Source organism: Myxocyprinus asiaticus, chromosome 40, assembly GCF_019703515.2.
Source record: "Myxocyprinus asiaticus isolate MX2 ecotype Aquarium Trade chromosome 40, UBuf_Myxa_2, whole genome shotgun sequence".
NCBI lineage: Eukaryota > Metazoa > Chordata > Actinopteri > Cypriniformes > Catostomidae > Myxocyprinus > Myxocyprinus asiaticus.
Window position 1 is genome coordinate 12,469,547 of NC_059383.1, and position 20,481 is coordinate 12,490,027.

The 20,481-nt window shown below is 42.6% G+C and overlaps 1 protein-coding gene across 4 annotated transcripts in view; it reads right to left on the reverse strand.

The window, feature by feature from the left end:
• Positions 1 to 20,481, reverse strand: part of LOC127431062 (delta-sarcoglycan-like) — a 355,719-nt gene that overhangs the window by 60,342 nt on the left and 274,896 nt on the right. For all 4 annotated transcript variants that reach the window (XM_051681292.1, XM_051681294.1, XM_051681293.1 and 1 more), the window contains exon 5: positions 17,622 to 17,741. In XM_051681292.1, coding sequence (XP_051537252.1) covers positions 17,622 to 17,741 — 120 coding nt within the window. The remainder of the gene's footprint in view (positions 1 to 17,621; positions 17,742 to 20,481) is intronic.

A 20,481-nucleotide genomic window follows, 5' to 3' on the forward strand; every position in this document is an offset into this window, starting at 1 on the left:
AAGTGTAATTTAAGTAGATAAGTGAAATTGAAGACTAAATAAAAGTTTTCATCAATGTTTTAATACTGAGATGCTTTGCTGTGCAGCACTGTATTTGACCAAACAATAACTGCAATGTGGTATTTTGGAATGTGCAGTGAGGATCTGCAAGCACTTCATTTGATAAAAATAATGTAATGGTACAGTATGTTAAAAAGTAATTGTCCTGTTTCATTTGATTTAAGTTATATTAATTCTTTTGATTAGACATTTTCTTTTTTTTTTTTTTTTTTTGGATAACATTTAATTAATCTTTAAAATATGGAATTAAAAAAAATGGAACTTTTATCATTTGAATTTTTATATTTACATTGAGTATTAGAGAACTTTATTCTGATGAGAAATTATAATTAACATTTTGCTCAGACATTTTTTCAAAAAATAAATCATATTACCTAACATCTCCTTTTGTTTTCCACAGAAGAATGAAAGTCATGAGGGTTGGAGAAAATTGAGTGTGATTAAATGATGAGAAAATTATGCATTTCCACTTTTCAGTGATTTATCCCTTTAAGCAGTTCGAGCTAAATATACTGTAGAAATTTTTTTGTAGAAGAAGAGGACATTTCTTGTGGAGAAGAAGAATAAGAAAACAGAAGAAGAATTTCAATATAGTGCTTTCCTTGCAAGCCCTACAATATAGCAGTGCACATGAGCAGATGTTGCAGGGTTTGTCTTAATTTACTTATTACCGAGCAAAATGTAAGCTAAATTCCATAGCTCCCCCATCCCACACAAGACATTTCTGAATTTGCTTTCCTGTTCTGTATCCTTTTATATCTGAGCAGACACTGATACTCTGACAGTCTCTCATCAGATGAAGCATTGCTTATCTTTAAAGAGTTGCAAAATACTGTAATCGAATGTCTCCAACTGGGAATGATTCTTCTCTGCGCTGAGATGAGCACATGAAAGATCAGTGAGGAAATGAAAAAAAAAAGTTTAGTAGAACTTCTTCTCATGTCCTGAATATTTTAAGGTTGAAATGTTTAACGAATCTGTGACTTATCCCAATTATAATTGTATGCGTTTGCATTTATTGGTGCATGCACTCTTAAAATTAGAACCAAAATTATAACCAAAAAGGGTTTTAAAACTTACATGTCATAAGCCACCTTCACACATGGAACCTGTTAAATTGCAGTAAAATAGTTGTATTGCCTTTACTGGTAAACTACATCTGGTGTTAGCACTTGTAATGGCTTCCTGTCTTTTCTCCATTTTGTTACCATTCACACAACAGAACCGAAATGCCATTAAACTCTGAGATGTAGTTGTTTTATCAGTCAACATATTTCTTCATCCACTCTGATGAAGAGAAGCACTTTAAGGCTGGATTACTCTACACAACTTCTAAAATGAGAACAGAATCTAAAAATACTCTGTATCATATACTTACAGACTATTTAAATGGCTACAGACATAAACTGGGTATCACACACTAAACATATGAGGATCACTCCGGCTGTCAGGTCAATCAGATCACAACTCACATGGAAACACACACCCCCGTAGGAGACATGACAGACATAAACAAACATGGATGTACGGGAGTGCTGCCACTGTTGTTGCTGCTACTTTGCTCCAAGATGTGAAAGAAATGGGTCGAGCGCATTTGGGTGCGGTCTTGGGTGGAAAGACAGAGAATGTGAGACAAATGGAGGCGAATGGTGTTAAAAGTTAAGCTCCACTTTAACATTAGTTTATGCATTATGAACTATTATGAACTAAGAATAAACAATTGCATTTGTATAAACTAATATTAACCAAGATTAATAAATGCTGTAAAAAAGAAATAGTTTATTGTTAGCTAACTAATGTTAGCAACTGGAACCTGAGTCACGTGATGCCACGCGAGAAGTAGACGTGTGAGCCAGAGCTCTGCGCACTTTGCTAGTTTTAATTATTTTCATGTTATAATCCGGTGAGATTCGATAGACCCAGTTACATATTTGCTGTTTGAGGTAAACATGGCAAAGATGTCAAAATCCTCAGACTCTGGAGACATTAAAACACATTTACGTGCTCAAGCTGAAACCTCTGGCGGCCCTGCGAGCCAGGGACTCGAGTTGGAAAGCGTGACGGGAGAAGAAATCCAGTGTCAACTGTCCAAAATCTCGGTGATGCTGACAAAGGTTGTTGCTGACTTGGAGGATCTCGCTGTAATACGTCGATCGATTACGGCGATGGAAACAAAATTCTCTGAATTGAGAAATGGATCGATTATCTGGAGTCATCGGAAAGGGAATTATCCACTAATCAGCCTGTGTCCAAAACTGACTTGGAACACATACTGAAAAAATTGGAAGATCTCGAAAATAGGAATCGAAGGAACAATATTCGGATTGTTGGAATTCCTGAGCATGAAGAGGGCAGAGATATGGTGAAATTCCTGGACGAGCTCTTCCCGAGTCTGCTCGAAATAACAGGCCATAAGCTGGAAATCGAGCGAGCTCACAGAGTCCTGGCTCACAGATCTGCTGAGGGAGACAGGCCCCGATCAAAAAAAAAGGAGCAAAGGAAAACTTTCTTGGAAGAACCACAATATTTTCTTGTTCCAGGACTTTGCGAATTTGACAAGAGAGATATGCGATCGGTTTAAGGAATTAAGAAACTCTTACATCAATGGAAGGTCGCTTTTGCATTGATGTTTCCGGCTAAACTAAGAATAGACACCAAGGACGGTCGAAAAGTATTTCTATGCCTCAAGAAGGCACTGGCTTTTATAGAATCTCTGGGTGAGTAAATCATTGCGTGTTTCTCTTGTAAGTGGACTGACTCGCTGTTCAGTGACTTGACTGTCTAAGGAAGCTGGGTGCCATTTTTGTTTCTTTTTGCGTTGGCTCTGCCTAGTGGCTGGAGTTTGTTTTGTGGCATGACACTTCTCCTTCAAGAAACTTTTGCATTGATGGAAGATCGCTTTTACACTGAAGTTCCTGGCCAGATTGAGAATGGACACTATGGATACCCACAAAATATCTACATGCTCACAAAGAGGACGTCTTTTATAGAGTTGACGGACTGAGTAAGTCATGGTGTATTTTTTTTTTTTATGCGGCCTCCAAGTGAATTTGACTCACTCAATGCACATTTGATCAACTGAGGAACCGGGATGCCTGTTTTGTTTCTTTTTGTGCTGGTTCCGACTAGCGGCTGGAGCTTGTTTTGTGGAATAACACTGCTTCGGGACATTTGTGGATGAATCTGTGCTTATGCCTCCTGTTGGCTGGAGTTTGTTTTTGTGGAGTATTTTTAAAGGACATTAGAATGATTACGTCATCTGCCATACTCATAAACAGCCGGCTCACTGAACACTTGGTTGTCTGTCCGAGGAAACTGAAAGGCTTTATATCGGCTGGAATTTGTTTTGTGGAGGAACACACCTTCGAGACAATTCTGTGAATGAATCTACATGTTCTATGTGTCTGTTTTACAAAGTATTTTCTGTTATGTAATTTTGCCTCACAAAATTTGTGCAGAAGTACCGGACTTGAGAAATCCGATGGCAAAGTTGTCGTGGGAGCTCTTGTAGGCGTACATGGAACTTTTGAGTTTAGAGGGATTGACGCCGGTTGGCCCTGTCGTGCGCAGGGTTAATGTGCATGTTTTTCTTTTTTCTGTTTGTTTTGTTCGGGGGGGGGGGAAGTTCGGTGTTTGATTGTTGCACTAATGTGGAATATGGTCTGTATATTCTTGTTTTTGACACACATTTTACTTTTTTTATCATGTCAAATGTTAATATGAGTAGGTTATCTCTCTCCACATGGAATGTGAATGGGTTGGGGCACCCCATAAAAAGAAGGAAGGTTATTTCTTTTCTTAAGCGTAAGAAATATAAAATAGTGTTTCTTCAAGAAACGCATCTTTCCCTGCAGGAAGCTGAAAAATTTGGGAAGATATGGGGTGGACATGTTTTCTTTAGTGCTGGCTCAAGTAAGAGTAGGGGAGTCATTATACTGATAAACAAACATCTACAATTGAAATGTCTCAAACAGGGTAAAGATAAATTAGGAAGAGTCATTATTGTTTTAGAAATTCAGGGGCAAAGGTCGATTTTGGCTAATATTTACGCACCTAACGCTGATGATCAGGGCTTTTTTATAGATCTTGAAGGGATGTTGCAAGCCGTTAGCACCCCTGGTGATATAATATTGGGAGGAGACTTTAATCTTTTGATGGACTCAGTCCTTGATCATAGTAAAGCAAAAGTGTTTAAGCCCCTTAGATCAACAATGACACTTCACAAGATGTGTAAAAATCTTGGTCTTGCAGATATCTGGCAAATTTTGAACCCATCTGTTAGGGACTATAATTTTTTTTTTTCATCAGTTCATAAGATTTATTCTAGAATAGATTTTTTTTTATTTTTTTATTTTTAGACCAAAGTCCCTCATTTCATCTGTTGTGGATTGCTCAATTGGAAACATCTTAGTCTCAGATCACGCCCTGGTGAGTTTAGAGATGTTGCCACATTCAGAGAAAAAGAAATCATATAGTTGGCACTTTAATGTATCCCTTTTGCAAAATCCTGATTTCCAACAAATGTTAAAGACTGAAATCAATGTTTATATGGAGACCAACTGGTCCTCAGTATCCTCTGTGGGCGGATAGGCTTGGGAGGCACTTACGGTGGTTCTTAGGGGTCGGATCATACAGTATGCCTCATTTTCCAAAAAATCCAAAGCACATGAACTCGTGGAGTTGGAAGGGAATATTAAAAGTGCCGAGGCAGAGCTGAAGCGCAGAATGTCGTCTGATGGCCTCAGAGAATTGACCTGATTGAAATACAGATATAATACTATTTTGTCGCAGAAAGTGGAGTTTTGGCTATTCAGGGCAAGACAGTCATACTTTGAATCGGGGGGAAAAGCAGGGATGCTTTTGGCTAGATATATAAAGCAGAGAGAGTCCTTTTCTACCAATCCCTCAGTGGAATCTGCTGGTGGTGAAATATTTACCTCAGCCATTGATATTAATAATGCTTTTAAAGAATTCTATCTTGATCCCTATAGTTCCACGCCTTCGTCTACTGATGAAGATATTAGAAACTTTGTGGAACCATTACAACTCCCTAAATTGACAAATGAGCAAAAAAATTGATCATGATTCTGAGATAAACTTGGAGGAGCTTGGCGAGGTAATTAAGGCCCTGTCTACTGGCAAGGCTCCTGGGCCAGACGGTTTTGCCGCTGAATTTTTTAGATCTTATGCTACAGAATTGGCTCCACTTTTGTTAGAAGTTTATACTGAATCATTAAAGAATGGAAAGCTTCCTCCAACCATGACACAAGCCCGGATCAGTCTGATTCTTAAAAAGGACAAAGATCCAAACCAGTGTAAGAGTTACCGTCCAATTTCCCCGATCCAGCTAGATGTAAAGATTTTGTCAAAAATTTTGGCTAACTGATTAAGTAAAGTTATGACATCTCTTATACATATAGATCAGGTGGGGTATATTTGGGGCCATAGCTCTTCTGATAACATTAGGCGTTTCATCAATATTATGTGGTCAGTGGCGAATGATCAGACTCCGGTTGCTGCCATCTCACTTGATGCCGAAAAGGCATTTGATATGGTAGAATGGGATTATCTTTTTAAGATTTTGGAAATATTCGGGTTCGGGAGTACATTTATTGGTTGGATTAAGTTACTTTATAGACACCTAGTAGCCGTGGTACAAACAAATGGACTAATTTCAGATTATTTTACTTTGAATAGGGACACTCGACAGGGTTGCCCTCTTTCCCCATTATTGTTCTGTCTTGCCCTGGAAACATTAGCATATGAAAGGAGGATGATTTTCCAGGGGTGGTGGGAGTTATGGCGCATAAACTTTTGCTTTACGCAGATGATATTTTATTATTTGTCTCTGACCCTTCTAGATCTATGCCTTGCCTCCACAGAATTATTAATTCCTTTTCTAAATTTTCAGGATATAGGGTAAATTGGTCTAAATCCGAAGCTTTGGCTCTGACAGCGTACTGCCCAGTAACGGCTTTCCAGCCAAGCGCTTTCCAATGGCCCAAACAGGGCATAAAGTATTTGGGCATTTTATTCCCGGCAAAATTTTGTGATTTAGTTAGAGTTAATTTTGATCCCTTAATAAAACGGTTTTCGAGCAATGTGGACAGGTGGGCTTCATTACATTTATCTATGATTGAGAAAGTTAATGTTATTAAAATGAATTGTATTCCAAAATTCAATTACTTGCTTATTTGCATTACAGTAATGCTTAACAGGAGAAATGTGCTCATGAAAATAATGACACAATGCAAACTGTTGTTAAAATAAAGGTTCTTATAATAGGCTTCATTTTATTTTGGCAAAATACACTCACTCAGCACTTTATTAGGAGCACTATACTAATCAGGGACTAAAAACAGTTCAAGGAATGATAAAGAAAAACGAAAACGAACGTTGTTGTTTTTTTCATTTCGGTAACACTCTACAATAAAGTGCCATTTTTTAACATTAGTTAACAACATTAATTAACATGAACTAACAATGAACAACATTGTTACATCATTTATTAATGTTTGCCCATGTTAATTACGAAATTAATACTTTTTTTAATCTAAAGTTGTATGTGTTAACATAGCAAATGCAATTTGAACTAACATTATCTAACAATGAACAATTGTCATTTTATTAACTAACAATAACAAAGCTTAATAAATGCTGTAATAAATATATTGTTAAGTGTTAGTTAATGATACCTATTGCATTAACTAATGTTAACAAATGTCAGTCACACTTTATATTATGTGGCCTTAACTACTATGTACTAACATTAAATACATACAAGAGTATGTATTTACTGTGTAACTACTGTACATGTTGTTTTGCAAAATTCCCACATTTGCTGCTATTGAGGTTGAGGTATGGGTAGGTTTAGGAGCAAGGGTAGGGTTAGGGATTAGAGTTAGGTTTAGGGGTAAGGGTTGGGTTAGGGGTAAAGTAAACAGTGTAACTACAAATGTAATTAAATGCAAGTACCTCAAGCCACGAGACTGAAATCACTCTGCATTCCCAAAATTGGGCTAAAAGTCCAGCGTTGCCCTAAAACCTGCCCTTAATATGCCGCCCTGGTGCAAATGTCACACACCCCACCCATTTCACAATGCAAACCAAATACACATGTTATCTAGTTCCCTATCTATCACTCACTCGATGTTGTGTTGATGTAGTGACACTAAGGGTCACTCTTGGGAGCCAGAGACACCTCTGGTCTTTGATAAAAGGCCAATGAAAATTTGCGAGTGGTATTTGCATGCCACTCCCCCGGACATACGGGTATAAAAGGAGCTGGTATGCAACCACTCATTTAGATTTTTTCTTCGGAGCCGAACGCTCATGCTCACTGAGCTGAATTCTACTGTTCATTCACCTCTGCTGGATCTGATGGCGCTGCTGGATCTTCTCCCTCCTCTGCACTGGTGCACTGCAGAGAACGTCCCTGAGCACTTCGGCAGAAAAAAAGAGAGTATATTTTCTGAAAGAGCTTTTTCCTCTAAAAGAGTATATTTCTCTAAAAGAGCGGCACACACGGAACATCTTTTTAAAGACGTGTCCATTTAAAGATGCCTTTCCGATTGTGTGTTATTCCTGGTTGTGGTCGTTATCTCTCAACTTCGGATGGTCATGATCACTGTCTTTCGTGTTTGGGCGCTACCCACACGGAGGCAGCGTTTGTGGATGGTTCATGTTCTCATTGCGAGAACATGACCATGGCAATGTTGTGGTCGCGGCTTGCTTTCGTAAGAAAGGTCCTTCTACCTACGGGTATGAGGCCAGCACGGCTAGCACTGGGGGTGATTTGGGGACCTCAATGGGATCGCCTCTGCCGGGTACCCCCCGCGGACCTCCCATTCCCCAGCACGCTCGTCTGCCCCAGTCGGGCTTCCGGATGAGTCCGCCGGCTTGTCTCACGGCGAGTCTGGCCTCTTGTTCGGAGCCCGCGAAGATGATGAGCTCTCGAGCGCAGCATCGGAGAGCGGGCTTGTCCAGTCGGACGCAGAAGCCTCAGCTGGGCTCCCCCCCTCGGAGATGATTGCCCAGTCACAGGCTGATGCAGAAATGACAGACATGCTTTCCCGGGCGGACACGAGCGTCAGGTTAGAGTGCAACCCTCCGCTCTCTCCTGAACCCTCGCGGCTTGATGATTGGTTCCTGGGCTCGCGGCGCCGCTCAAAGCAGCCACGCCCCGCTCAAGTGCCTTTCTTCCCTGAAGTGCACGAGGAGCTGACAAAATCGTGGTAGGCACCTTTTTTTCTGCCCGGCCCCGATTCCGCAGTTCCCACACCCTCACTACCCTCGATGGCGGGGCGGCCAGGGGCTATACGGTGATTCCCCTGGTGGATAAGGCGCTCGTGGTGCACCTATGACCGCAGAGCACCGCCACCTGGTGCGGACGCCCTAAGCTCCCGTCCAAGCCCTGTAGGTTCATGTCGTCCCTGACGGCTAAAGCCTACAGCGCTGCTGGACAAGCCGCCTCTGCCAGGCACACCATGGCTCTCCTGCAGGTCCACCAAGCCAAGGCATTGAAAGAACTACTCGAGGGTAGTTCCGCCCCTGATTTGATGCAGGAACTGCGCTCGTCGACTGACCTCACTCTCCGAGTGACGAAGGTCACGGCGCGGTCTCTCGGGAGGATGATGGCCACATTAGTGGTCTAGGAGCACCACCTTTGGCTCAACCTGGTCGAGATGGGTGAGGCCAACATGACACGATTTCTTGCTGCCCCATTTCCCAGGCTGGCCTATTCAGCGACACCATTGAGGACTTTGCCCAGCAGTTCTCGGCGGTGAAGCAGCAGATGGAGGCTATCCGGCACATCCTGCACATTGAGCATGGCTCAAGATCCCGCACCCCGTCTGCTCATCGCCATGGGTGTCCCCCTGCGGTGACTGCACCAGCTCCCCCACAGCCCGCCCCTTCAGCCCGGCCCCAGCGTGGAGCCCACCGCAGGAAGCAGACGCCACCCGTCTCACAGTCGGCTGCTAAGAACCCACGGAGGTTGTCAAAGCGCACCTGAGACGGGCGAACCAGGGACGAGGAAACCCACTCACCTGGAGCTGGTAAGAAGACCATTCCATCCCCCGGTGGAGGGCCGGGTGGAAAATCTTTTGTTGCCTTTTTCTTTGATTTTGCCACATGCCCAAGTGCCTGCGGTACCCAACAGTTCCGCAAAAGAGTGGTTTCCTTCCTCCCTGGGTCACATACCCAGTGTGCACGGTCGTCATCACGACTACCGTCCATGGGTTTTTCCTTGCAGGATTGGAGCTCCAGTGGTGGTCTTCCTGCCCCTGAGCACCCAGCTGTGGCACACAGCCGATCCCAATGCGCCCCCAATGTGGCAGTCTCCACGGGTTACGAGGACAGGCCTCTTCCTCCCCTGTCCCAAGGCCTCTTCCTCCCCCGTCCCAGGCTGTTCCAGGGGTGGTCACAAGGAGCCAGGTAAGTGCTTCGATGTCCCTAGACTCAGCACGGCCACGACATGGTGTGGCACCTCGAGCTCCACCCCGCCGTGAGGCCCCACCTGCTGGTACATCCGATGATGTAGTCCCCTTGGTCCCCCTTGCGCGGATCTTGGATGCGTGGCTTGCACTTTCCAGTCCGTCGTGATGGCTGATCTGGACTGTCCAACTCAGCTATGTGATTCGCCAAGCGCCCACCCAGGTTCAGCGGTATCCACTTCACCTTGGTTAAGGATGAAAACGCTGCTACCTTGCACGCGAAGATCGCTACCCCCCTACTTCATCGTACCGGAAAAAGGCGGTGGGTTGCGTCCAATCTTGGACCTGCGAGTCCTGAACCGGGCCTTACACAGACTCCTGTTCAAGATGCTGACGCAAAAACGCATTCTGGCGAGCGTCCGGCATCAAGATTGGTTCGCGGCGGTAGACCTGAAGGACGCGTACTTCCACATCTCGATACTTCCTCAACACAGACCCTTCCTGCAGTTTGCATTCAAGGGTCAGGTGTATCAGTACAAAGTCCTCCCTTTCAGCCTGTCCCTGTCTCCTCACATCTTCACAAAGGTTGCCCCGTTAAGGGAGGTGGGCATTCGCATTCTCAACTATCTCGACGACTGGCTAATCCTAGCTCACTCTCGGGACATGTTGTGGGCACACAGGGACTTGGTGCTCTCACACCTCAGCCTACTAGGGCTTCGGGTCAACTGGGAAAAGAGCAAGCTCCTCCCAGATCAGAGCATCTCTTTTCTCGGTTTGGAGCTGAACTCAGTCTCTTTGACAGCACACCTTACGAACGAGCACACCCAGTCGGTGCTGGCCTGTTTGAAGGTGTTCAAACAGAAAACAGCAGTTCCACTGAAATATTTTCAGAGGCTCCTGGGCATATGGCATCCTCAGCGGTAGCCACCCCGCTCGGGTTGATGCATATGAGACCGCTTCAGCACTGGCTTCAGACTCGAGTCCCGAGATGGGCATGGCGCCACAGGACACATCGCGTGGTCATCACGCCGGTCTGTCACTGTCTTTTCAGCCCTTGGACCGACCTCTTGTTTCTACGGGCAGGTGTTCCCCTAGAACTGGTCTCCAGATGCGTTGTGGTCACCTGCGGTGGTAGACATGATCACTCAGGCTAGGGCCCCCTCTACGAGGCGCCTGTATGCCTTTAAGTGGCGTCTGTTCATTAAGTGGTGTTCTTCCCAATGGGAAGACCCCCAGAGATGCACAGTCGGATCAGTGCTTTCCTTCCTGCAGGAGAGGTTGGAAGGGAGGCTGTCCCCTTCCACCTTGAAGGTGTACGTTGCCGCAATAGCAGCACACCACGACGCAGTCGACGGTAATCTTTAGGGAAGCACGACCTGATCATCAGGTTCCTAAGAGGCGCCAGGAGGCTGAATCCCTCCAGACCGCGCCTCATTCCCTCATGGGACCTCTCTGTAGTTCTTCAGGGTCTACAGAGAGCCCCCTTTGAGCCTTTGCAGTCAGCCGAGCTTAAGGCACTCTCCTTGAAGAATGCCCTCCTGAGTGCACTCACTTCCATCAAGAGGGTAGGAGACCTGCAAGCATTCTCTGTCAGCAAAACATGCCTGGAGTTTGGTCTGGGCTACTCTCACATGATCCTGAGACCCTGACCGGGCTATGTGCCCAAGGTTCCCACGACCCCTTTTAGGGACCAGGTGGTGAACCTGCAAGCGCTGCCCCAGGAGGAGGCAGACCCAGCCTTGTTGTTGCTGTGTCCGATGCACGCTTTATGCATCTATTTGGATCACACATAGAGCTTTAGGATCTCTGAGCAGCTCTTTGTCTGCTTTGGTGCACAGCGGAAAGGAAGCGCTGTCTCCAAGCAGAGGATCGTCCACTGGCTCATTGACACCATAACTATGGCATATCACGCCCAGGGCATGCCACCCCCGGTAGGGCTATGAGCCCATTCTACCAGGGGTGTAGCAGCCTCCTGGGCCCTGGCCAGGGGTGCCTCTCTAACAGACATTTGCAGAGCAGCAGGCTGGGCAACACCCAACACCTTTGCAAGGTTCTACAACCTCCGGGTGGAACCAGTTTTGTCCCAGGTAGTGGCACGCAATACAAGCGGATAAGCCCGGGATAGCCGGCCGGGTGTATTGCTTGCACATAGTGCCTTCCACCTCCTTTTGAACTGAAGACATGCACCATTAATTCCCAGTAGTGTTCACAAACTTTGTTCCCAGGTTGACTTCCTCCGAGCCCTGTGGCGCTGCCGGCCCAGTACACATGCTAACTAAGAGTCCTGTTCTGGGGTAGGTGCTCCGCATGTGGCGGTTCCCTATAAGGCTAACCCCATGCGATATATATCTTCTGCTAATTCGTTTCCCTGTTGGCAAACTGCGTCTTACTTGGGCAGAGCCCCTCTGCCCCAGTCTCCATGTTTGTAGTAACTCTTCCCCCGTTGGGTAGGATCTACCTTGAAGACTCTCCACTTGGTCGGAAAGACCATGTGACATATTCTTCCACTTAAATACCCCCCCCCTCTTTGGGCAAGGTGTGGTCTCCGCGGTGTCTTCCCCTTGGGAGGGACACCCCCCTGACTAGACCTGGCGACCCAGTCAGATAATTCCCCCTTCTTTTTTAGGGAGTGGAAAAAGAGAAGGGGAAAAGAGGCCACGACTGGGTTACACTGTCTCTATCTTTTGGGTAGTCAACTTGTCCCCAAAGGGCCGTTCGACACTCATAACTATGTTGGGGGAGGTTACGTGTCGACCTTGTGTGCTGGCTATGAGGCACACAGTGGTCTGCCCACCACATACCGCCAGTTCACATAACACAGTTCAGCCAGTTGTGGTGTTTCGTATAGGGACCCCTAGTGTCACTACATCGACACAATGTCAAGTGAGTGACAGATAGGGAACATCATGGTTACTTGTGAAACCTCCGTTCCCTGATGGAGGGAATGAGACGTTGTGTCCCTCCTGCACACAATGCTGAACTACCCGCTGAAATGGCCGGACCTTGTCTCGGCTCCTCAGCATAAAACCTGATTGAGTGGTTGCATACCAGCTCCTTTTATACCTGTTTGTCCTGGGGAGTGGCATGCAAATACCACTCGCCAACTTTCATTGGCCTTTTATCAAAGACCAGAGGTGTCTCGGGCTCCCAAGAGTGACCCCTAGTGTCACTATATCGACACAATGTCTTGTTCCCTCCATCAGGGAACGGAGGTTACACAAGTAACCATGACGTTATCTAGAATATCAAGTTTATATTGTATGTAAATGTTAGCAAGCTAGCAAGATAAATTACCGTTGACAACTCACTGACTTTAACTGCCATGGTGTCCCGAGTGTTCTCTCCACTAACAGCAGGATGATGTCCCAGCACACCATTCATGATCTCGAACCATGGAAAGTTCTTCCTTTGAGCACCTCTTTGTCTATTGTGTGTCTTAAAGGATTTGTAATGTGCCTGCAATTGTTTTGACAAAGATGCAGGTGCGTGATGTCACACAAACATGTCGGCACCCAGAGAGATGTACAAAGTTAGTGATAAACATTCACTGTTATTGAATGATATAGATCAATGAGTAAAAGTCCTACATTACAAGATATTAAAGCTTGTTTAACAAACGTTCGCAGAGACAGGTGTACAAAACACGGTAAATTAAACTCTTTTGATGATCGTAAACCTGTAGCACCAGTGCTAGCGTAGCAGCATTGTTTATCCATTGGGTTTCTAGGAGACACCTCTGGTGACAAGCTAACGGGAGCGTTGAAGTTTTGGTTGTTTAAACATAATTTTCCAAGCATCTGGCAATGGAATTCCTTTATGGTTTGAGATCTGAGAATTCAAGTAGGAATATCTTGAATGGAATGAAGCATGAGTATCCCGCTAAACTCCGCCTCTCACACTGACCCCGCATCAGTCCCCAGTTGGCCTTCATCTGGCTCTGGCATGCAATAGCATGCCCTAATTAGGCCCGACATTGGAAGCGTCCATGTGGCTACTGTCATGTTCATGAAACCAATATGAGACAACATTTGCTTTGTGACATGGTGCATTCTCATACTGGAAGTGGCCATTAGAAGATGGATAAATTGTGGACATGAAGGGATGCACATGGTCAGCAACAATCTCAAATAGGCTGTGGCATTCGAGCAATGATTGATTGGTATTAACGGGCCCAAATTGTGCCATGAAAACATTCCACAAACCACTACACCATAGCCACCAGCCTGGACTGTTGAAACAAGGCAGGCTGGGTCCATGGATTCATGCTGATGGCACCAAATTCTGACCCTACCATCTGTGTGCCTCAGCAGAAATCAAGATTCACCAGACCAGGCTACGTTTTTCCAGTCTTCAACTGTTTTGGTGAGCCTTTGCCCACTGCAGCCTCAGTTTTCTGTTCTTGGAAGACAGAAGTGGAACCTGACATGGTCTTCTGTTGTAGTAGCCCAACCGCCTCAAGGTTCGACATGTTGTGCAATCTGAGATGCTATTCTGCTCACCACAATTATACAGAGTGGTTATCTGAGTTACCGTAGCCTTTCTGTCAGCTTGAATCAGTCTGGTCATTCTCCGTTGACCTCTCTCATCAAAAAGGTGTTTCCGTCCGCAGAACTGCCGCTCACTGGATGTTTTTTGTTTTTGGCACCATTCTGAGTAAACTCTAGAGACTGTTGTGTGTGAAAATCCCAGGAGATCAGCAGTTAAAGAAATACTCAAACCAGCCCGTCTGGCACCAACAATCATGCCACGCTCCAAATCACTGAGATCAATTTTTTATCCAATTCTAATAAAGTGCTCAGTGAGAGTATAATTTTTTGTCACTTTCTTTTTATTGTGGGTTCTGACATGACTCAGACATGTTCTTGACAGACTTCATGAGATTCACCCAAATGTTTACTTGAGTTGATCAGAATAAATGCATTGATGGCAGTTGGTGGAAATTGTTTAGTGTAAACCAGAGGTCGGCAACCTTTTTGACATGGAGTGCCATTTTTCATTTTCCTGGTCAATGGCTGTGCCGACCCCCCCCCCCCCCCCCCCCCCACTGTTATCAGCATAACAGTTTGAGTGAAAAACTATTGTAAAACCCGATGATATAATCATGATCCTGCATGTGAATTTTCACAGAACATCTTCTGAAAGTACTTTAATGAAAGAAAACCTGTCCTTTTGTACAAAATGAATTAACAGTTAATGTCACAAATTTGCTAATTTGATTACTTATCACTAAATTGTGTGGAATCTTAAATATTTCATATATTATGTCATACATTTTCAAAAGCACGCAGAGGGGTAATTAGCATGTAAGCAACAGTGAGATAGGAGCAATCTATTTTATTTCTATTAAGTTTTTTGCACCTGCATTCCAATCTACATCTTGATGTAATCCTTCCTCATGATCACGCAGTGTGCTTTCATTAGCTGAATGGGAGGCTACATACTATTAAAGTGTGACGAGACTAGTGCTGTGCTTGCAAGCCATTCGCACATCACAAGCCGATCAACTATTTAGCCCTTTTCTGTGAATTGCACCTGCAAAATCCAAAACTTTATTTCCAGGTTTAACTTATATTTTGAATAGACTCAGATATTTGAACCCCACAATGTGGGTTTATGTCTTTTTTTGAATGCGACCATGGTTTAAGGAGGGTGTACCTGTATGCTGGGTTGGTAATCTCAAGCATTAATAATGGTGTTTTCCTTTTTTCATCACGTGTTGTTCTGAAAGCAAAAAGAAACAAACGAAACACGGAATGTAGGCTGTCATCTGCACAGCCTGACCGAAGCAAAGCAGGCGTGTTTAATTGCATGATTAACCGAATGTGAAGCGCTGCCGGCTCGTGATGCGTGGATGGCTTGCACCAGTCTGTTGGGTATACTGCAGTCTCGTCACATTTTTACTTTTTGTTTAACCTCCCATTCAGCTCATGAAAACATGCTGCGTGATCATGAGGAAGGATTACATCAAGATGTAGATTGGAATGCAGGTGCGGAATTTATATAAATAAAATAGTCTACTACTCTCTCATCGTTGCTGTGCCAGTGATTACCCCTCCACGTGCCAAACCCTGACCCCTGTTCGACCTCTGTTCTACACTCACTCTCTGCCATCATGGCATTAGACTGTAGTCCACTACAGTACATAGCAGGAGCTTTTAGTACTGACACTTAGCTAAGAATCATTAAAGACAAGGGCATTTATTTAACCATTAGAATAACAGGATTTACCTGACCTTAAAATGTGTATGTCTTGTCTGTGTGGCCCTTGCACACTAATTTGGCTGCCTGGCACCACTCCAGGAACACTAGAGATAAAATCCAAAAGAGAAACATACAGTTCTAAATACCCCTAAATATGTACACAGGCTTGGGTAATCACTTTAAAGGAAGTTTAGCATTGCCCCCGAGAGAATAACCATGCCGTGATCAAATACAGCACAAAACAACCTTGAATAATGATTTTTTTTTTTTTTTTTTTTTTTACTTCCCAATGGTTGCAAAAAAACAAAAAAACATATCCTCAACATCAGGAATAAAGTTGAAAACTTTAAAGTTACTAGAAACTTTGGCTAACTTTTGGCAATGATTTGCTCATTGGCAATGTCCACTTAGTCCCTACTTGTAAATGCTGTATCTACACAAAAAGCATCTTTTTTTTTTTTTTTTACTATTGACAGCCGTTCAAAAGTAGCCATGAATTTTGACCAAAAAATATTTGTTGCAAGAAACAAAGAAATTGCAAATGTATGTGTTCTTGTGGTGCCATCAGCCAATCAGTAAAAAAAAAAAAAAAAAAAAAAACATGTGCCAATGGCAAGGATGGCAGCATGCAGGTCTGTCTGTCTGTCTGTCTGTCTGTCTATCTATCTATCTAGTAAACAGAACCTAATCATTAATGTCAACACAAAATCAAAACTGACCATATTTATTTTCTTAGTGTCACTGTTCTTATTGTGAACAATTAATCCATGCATATTTGTGGATATATACATATATACATACTGTACAGTATATACTGTATATTTGTCCTTGTATCAAAATGTACTTGCTCTTTCCGCTGATACAAACTGTCTTCTCTGCTGACGAATGCAAAAGCCAACAGTCTTTTTTTTTTTTTTGTCAGTTTTAACCCCACTCCTTCAACCATCTGTCATATAAAGAGCTCACTATCCTGGCATCAAAGCAGAGAGCAGAGGTGGTGAAAAGGTGTATTTTTGGCTGTTTCACTCTCTTGCATCACTGAGTTTCCTGACTGAACTTCAGAAAATATATCACACTGGTATGAGTTGTATTTAGACAATACTATTGTACCATTGTATCGATTAACAAAAAGTTACACAAGAATCACAAAGTCTCAGGTCAATCTGAACTTAATGGGATAGTTCACCGAAAAATATAAATTGTCTCATCATTTAATCACCCTTATGCCATCCCAGATGTATATTATTTCCGTTCTTTTGCTGAACACAAATGAAGATTTTTAGAAGAATATTTCATCTCTGTAAGTCCATACAATGCAATTGAAAGGTGGTCAGAACTTTGAACGTTAAATCCATGTCTTCAGAAGCGATATTATAGGTGTGGGTGAGAGACAGATAAATATTTATGTATTTTAAATCTCCACTTTCACTTCCCAATTCATCTACTTTTGTTTTTTTGGTGATTCATATTCTTTGTGCATATCGCCACCTACTGGTCGGGGCTGGTCAAAAATGGAGATTTATAGTAAAAAATGACTTAAAAATATATCTGTTTCTCACCCACACTTATGATATCACTTCTAAAGACATGTATTTAACCACCGGAGTCATTTGGATTACATTTGTGGTGCCTTTGTACGCTCTTTGGAGCTTCAAAGTTTTGGCCACCATTCACTTTTATTGTGAGGGCATACAGAGCTGAGATATTCTTATAAAAAATTTCTGCAGATGAAAGAAAGTCATAAACATCTAGGATGACACAAGGGTGAGTAAATGATGAGAGAAACTATCCCCTTAAAAGCAGCACTATGAGGCTCATAAGCACTTGTAAAGCAAAGAAATAAGGCTTAATTTGATGTTCTCTTGGTAGACAGGGCCAAAAAAGTGTAATGCCCTTAGATGTGATATAATTGAATTGTTCACTCACCCATAACTCGTAATCTCTCTGCACCGACTACCACCTCATGGTCATCAGCAGAGAACAGCAGCTTCCCTGAACTTGACTTTACCTCCAACATTTTGCCCCGTGCGTGAACTCCACGAGAGCCTGTGACAAAGTCAAACAATCTCTGAATTGTATTTCAGTGTTTTACAGTTGAACATCATATTGTCTTTAAATTATCCTGTGCATTTCCTCTTTTTACTATATATGTTGTCCCAGATATCTGTGACAATACACAAAACCCAGTAATCGGCCATCTGTAAGCATGTCACACTAAGCAAATAGTAAATAGTGAAATATATATTTGATAAATTCCCAAAATAATCATGGCCAAAGTCATTCAGTTTGCTCCGTACAGTGTAAACTCCATGAATTTTTATTTTTAACAGACATACAACATCATTCTCTCATAGTGATGCAGACAAAGAGGAAGCAAGTCATTTAATTCAATTGGTCTAATTCTGGCAAATAAATTTTCATAGTTTACTTAATGACTTTTCTCACCAACTAGAACACATTATACTCTAGAATTCAATTACTGAAACACATTCCCATTCTTACACTTCCATTTTAATTCAGTTTTGAATACAGTTGTTCTAACACAGTAAGTCACTTAACTAGTCCATTTAAGGCAAAATTACGTTTCATTAAAATATGGCCTTCCTATAATGCTATTAGCCAGGACTTAATAGTACATGCATCCATGCACATGCAATTACTGTTCTGTAATGAAGTCTCTAGTTAGAGTAATAAAGGTCATATCATGAGAGAGACAAGAGTAACAACCTGGCTATCAAATAACTCTTTAACTCTTTCACAGTAGTCATTTAACCATCTGTCCCATAAAGTCTAACATTAGCTGGCTGGCTTAAATTTCCTTCAGCGAGTGGATTGGTCCATAGTCGGCCCTTGATTTTAGTAAATATTTAATTTCATGCTATTTAGTCTAATATAACGGGCCACAGACAGGGTACGAAATCTTTTTCCCCTATTCCCAGTCTGCAAAATGGAGCAGAGCAGGACAATTATAATGACCATTTAAGGGGCTGGATTAGGGTCTTGAAAGATTAATAGTCGACTTGTGTTGCACATGGGAATGTCTGTTTGTAATTGTGTGTCCCTTCAACTATGGGCAGTGTTGGTCCTGTTGACTTGGAGAAAATAAACTCTTAAAACACACTTTTCACTCTCTCACTAGTTTATTTAGTTTGGTCACTAATAATGTCCAAGGGTGTATAGGCCTATATACTGAATTATATATACTATTTATGTCATTAAAGAGGGCCCCATTCCTGTACTTTGCCTGTACATTCTTGTACTTTATATATACACAGGGGCAGATTTAGTGATTTTGGGGCCCTAGACAAAGTACAGGAATCGGGCCCTCTTTAATGACACACATTTACAACGATTTTGTCTTAAATGTGATGTAAGCCTTTTTATTATTATTATTACATTTTATTTATTTAGTTATTTATTTATTTATTTTTTAATGGAATGGTATGGAGAAAATATTCCTACATCATGAAAAAGATATCACTGAAATACAGTAAGTGTCCTGAGATATCTCATCAGTCTCTGTGACAGCACTAGACTGAACAGCAAACAAAAATGTGTCTGCGTTTGTGTCTTTCCCTCTGGTTGTGCCAACTTTCTAAAAAGTGCAATATATACCATTACAATACCTTTTTTCTCTCTCATTCTCCCTCTTTCTTAATGCACTTTTCCTCCAACTTGAACTTGAATTAACCATATCCAAATTATTAGACTAAAACTTTACTTTGCATGTTTCCAGAGGGCTTTGATCAACTTTTACATTTGAAAACATAAAAAAAGTTTGTTATATTTACATTGCTAAATAAGGCAAAAACACATCTGGGTTTCCATCAAAATGTTTATAAAAATTAGACAAAAGAAAATACGAATCATTGCGCATTTCCATCCATTACTATGTCATGCGCATTATCTTCAGGGAGCCTTGTCATGATGGAGCAACTGAACGATCTCTTTGCTTGGAGCAATGCAGCAATTAAATGCTGCCAGGATAGGCCACAGAAAAGTGTAATATCTGATATATTGAGGGCTGAAATGGATGCGATGCCCATTCGCCATCAGCCTCCGCATACCTGAGCGCCCGCATTTAAAACTGTTCTGGCAAATAGTGATGACCCACTTTAAAGACCAGCTAGGGGTTATACACTTCTGAATGTCAAGGGCTTTGTTTTTAAAATTGTGTGCAAACTTCCAAGCTCTCCCCTTTCGTTGGGCCAGTCCCATCAAGCTATCCTACACTCATAACACATGCATAAATGGTTAAAACATGTCATTGTTTTGCGAATAAACTGTTTCTAACTGTCCAACTATTTTTATGCACATTTGAAATTGCACATAAAATATCCTGAATGAAAACACTTGATATGTGAATAAACTTTCTAAATTTGCCTACAATTTAATGTGCTAGGAGGAGGTGGATTTTCTAGAGTTTTGCATTAGTTAAAATGCTTATTAAGATGATGAAAACGGTTTATGCGCAAAACGATGACGTGTTTTGACCATTCGTGCATGTGTTATGAGTGTGCGATAGCTTGATGTGACTAGCCCACTGAAAGGTCCAACATTGGCACACAATTTTTTGAACATAGTGCTTGTCATTCGGAAGTGTTTATCCCACAGCTGGTCAGTAAAGTAGGTCCTCATAATCCGCCAGAACAGTTTTGAGAGCGGGCGCTCCCAGGTATGCGGAGACATATGTAATGTCAAAAAATTACATGTAAAGAGACACATATACAGTAGCTCTTACACTTTAGTTTAGAACAGCACAAACACAAGCGGAGTGATACACACA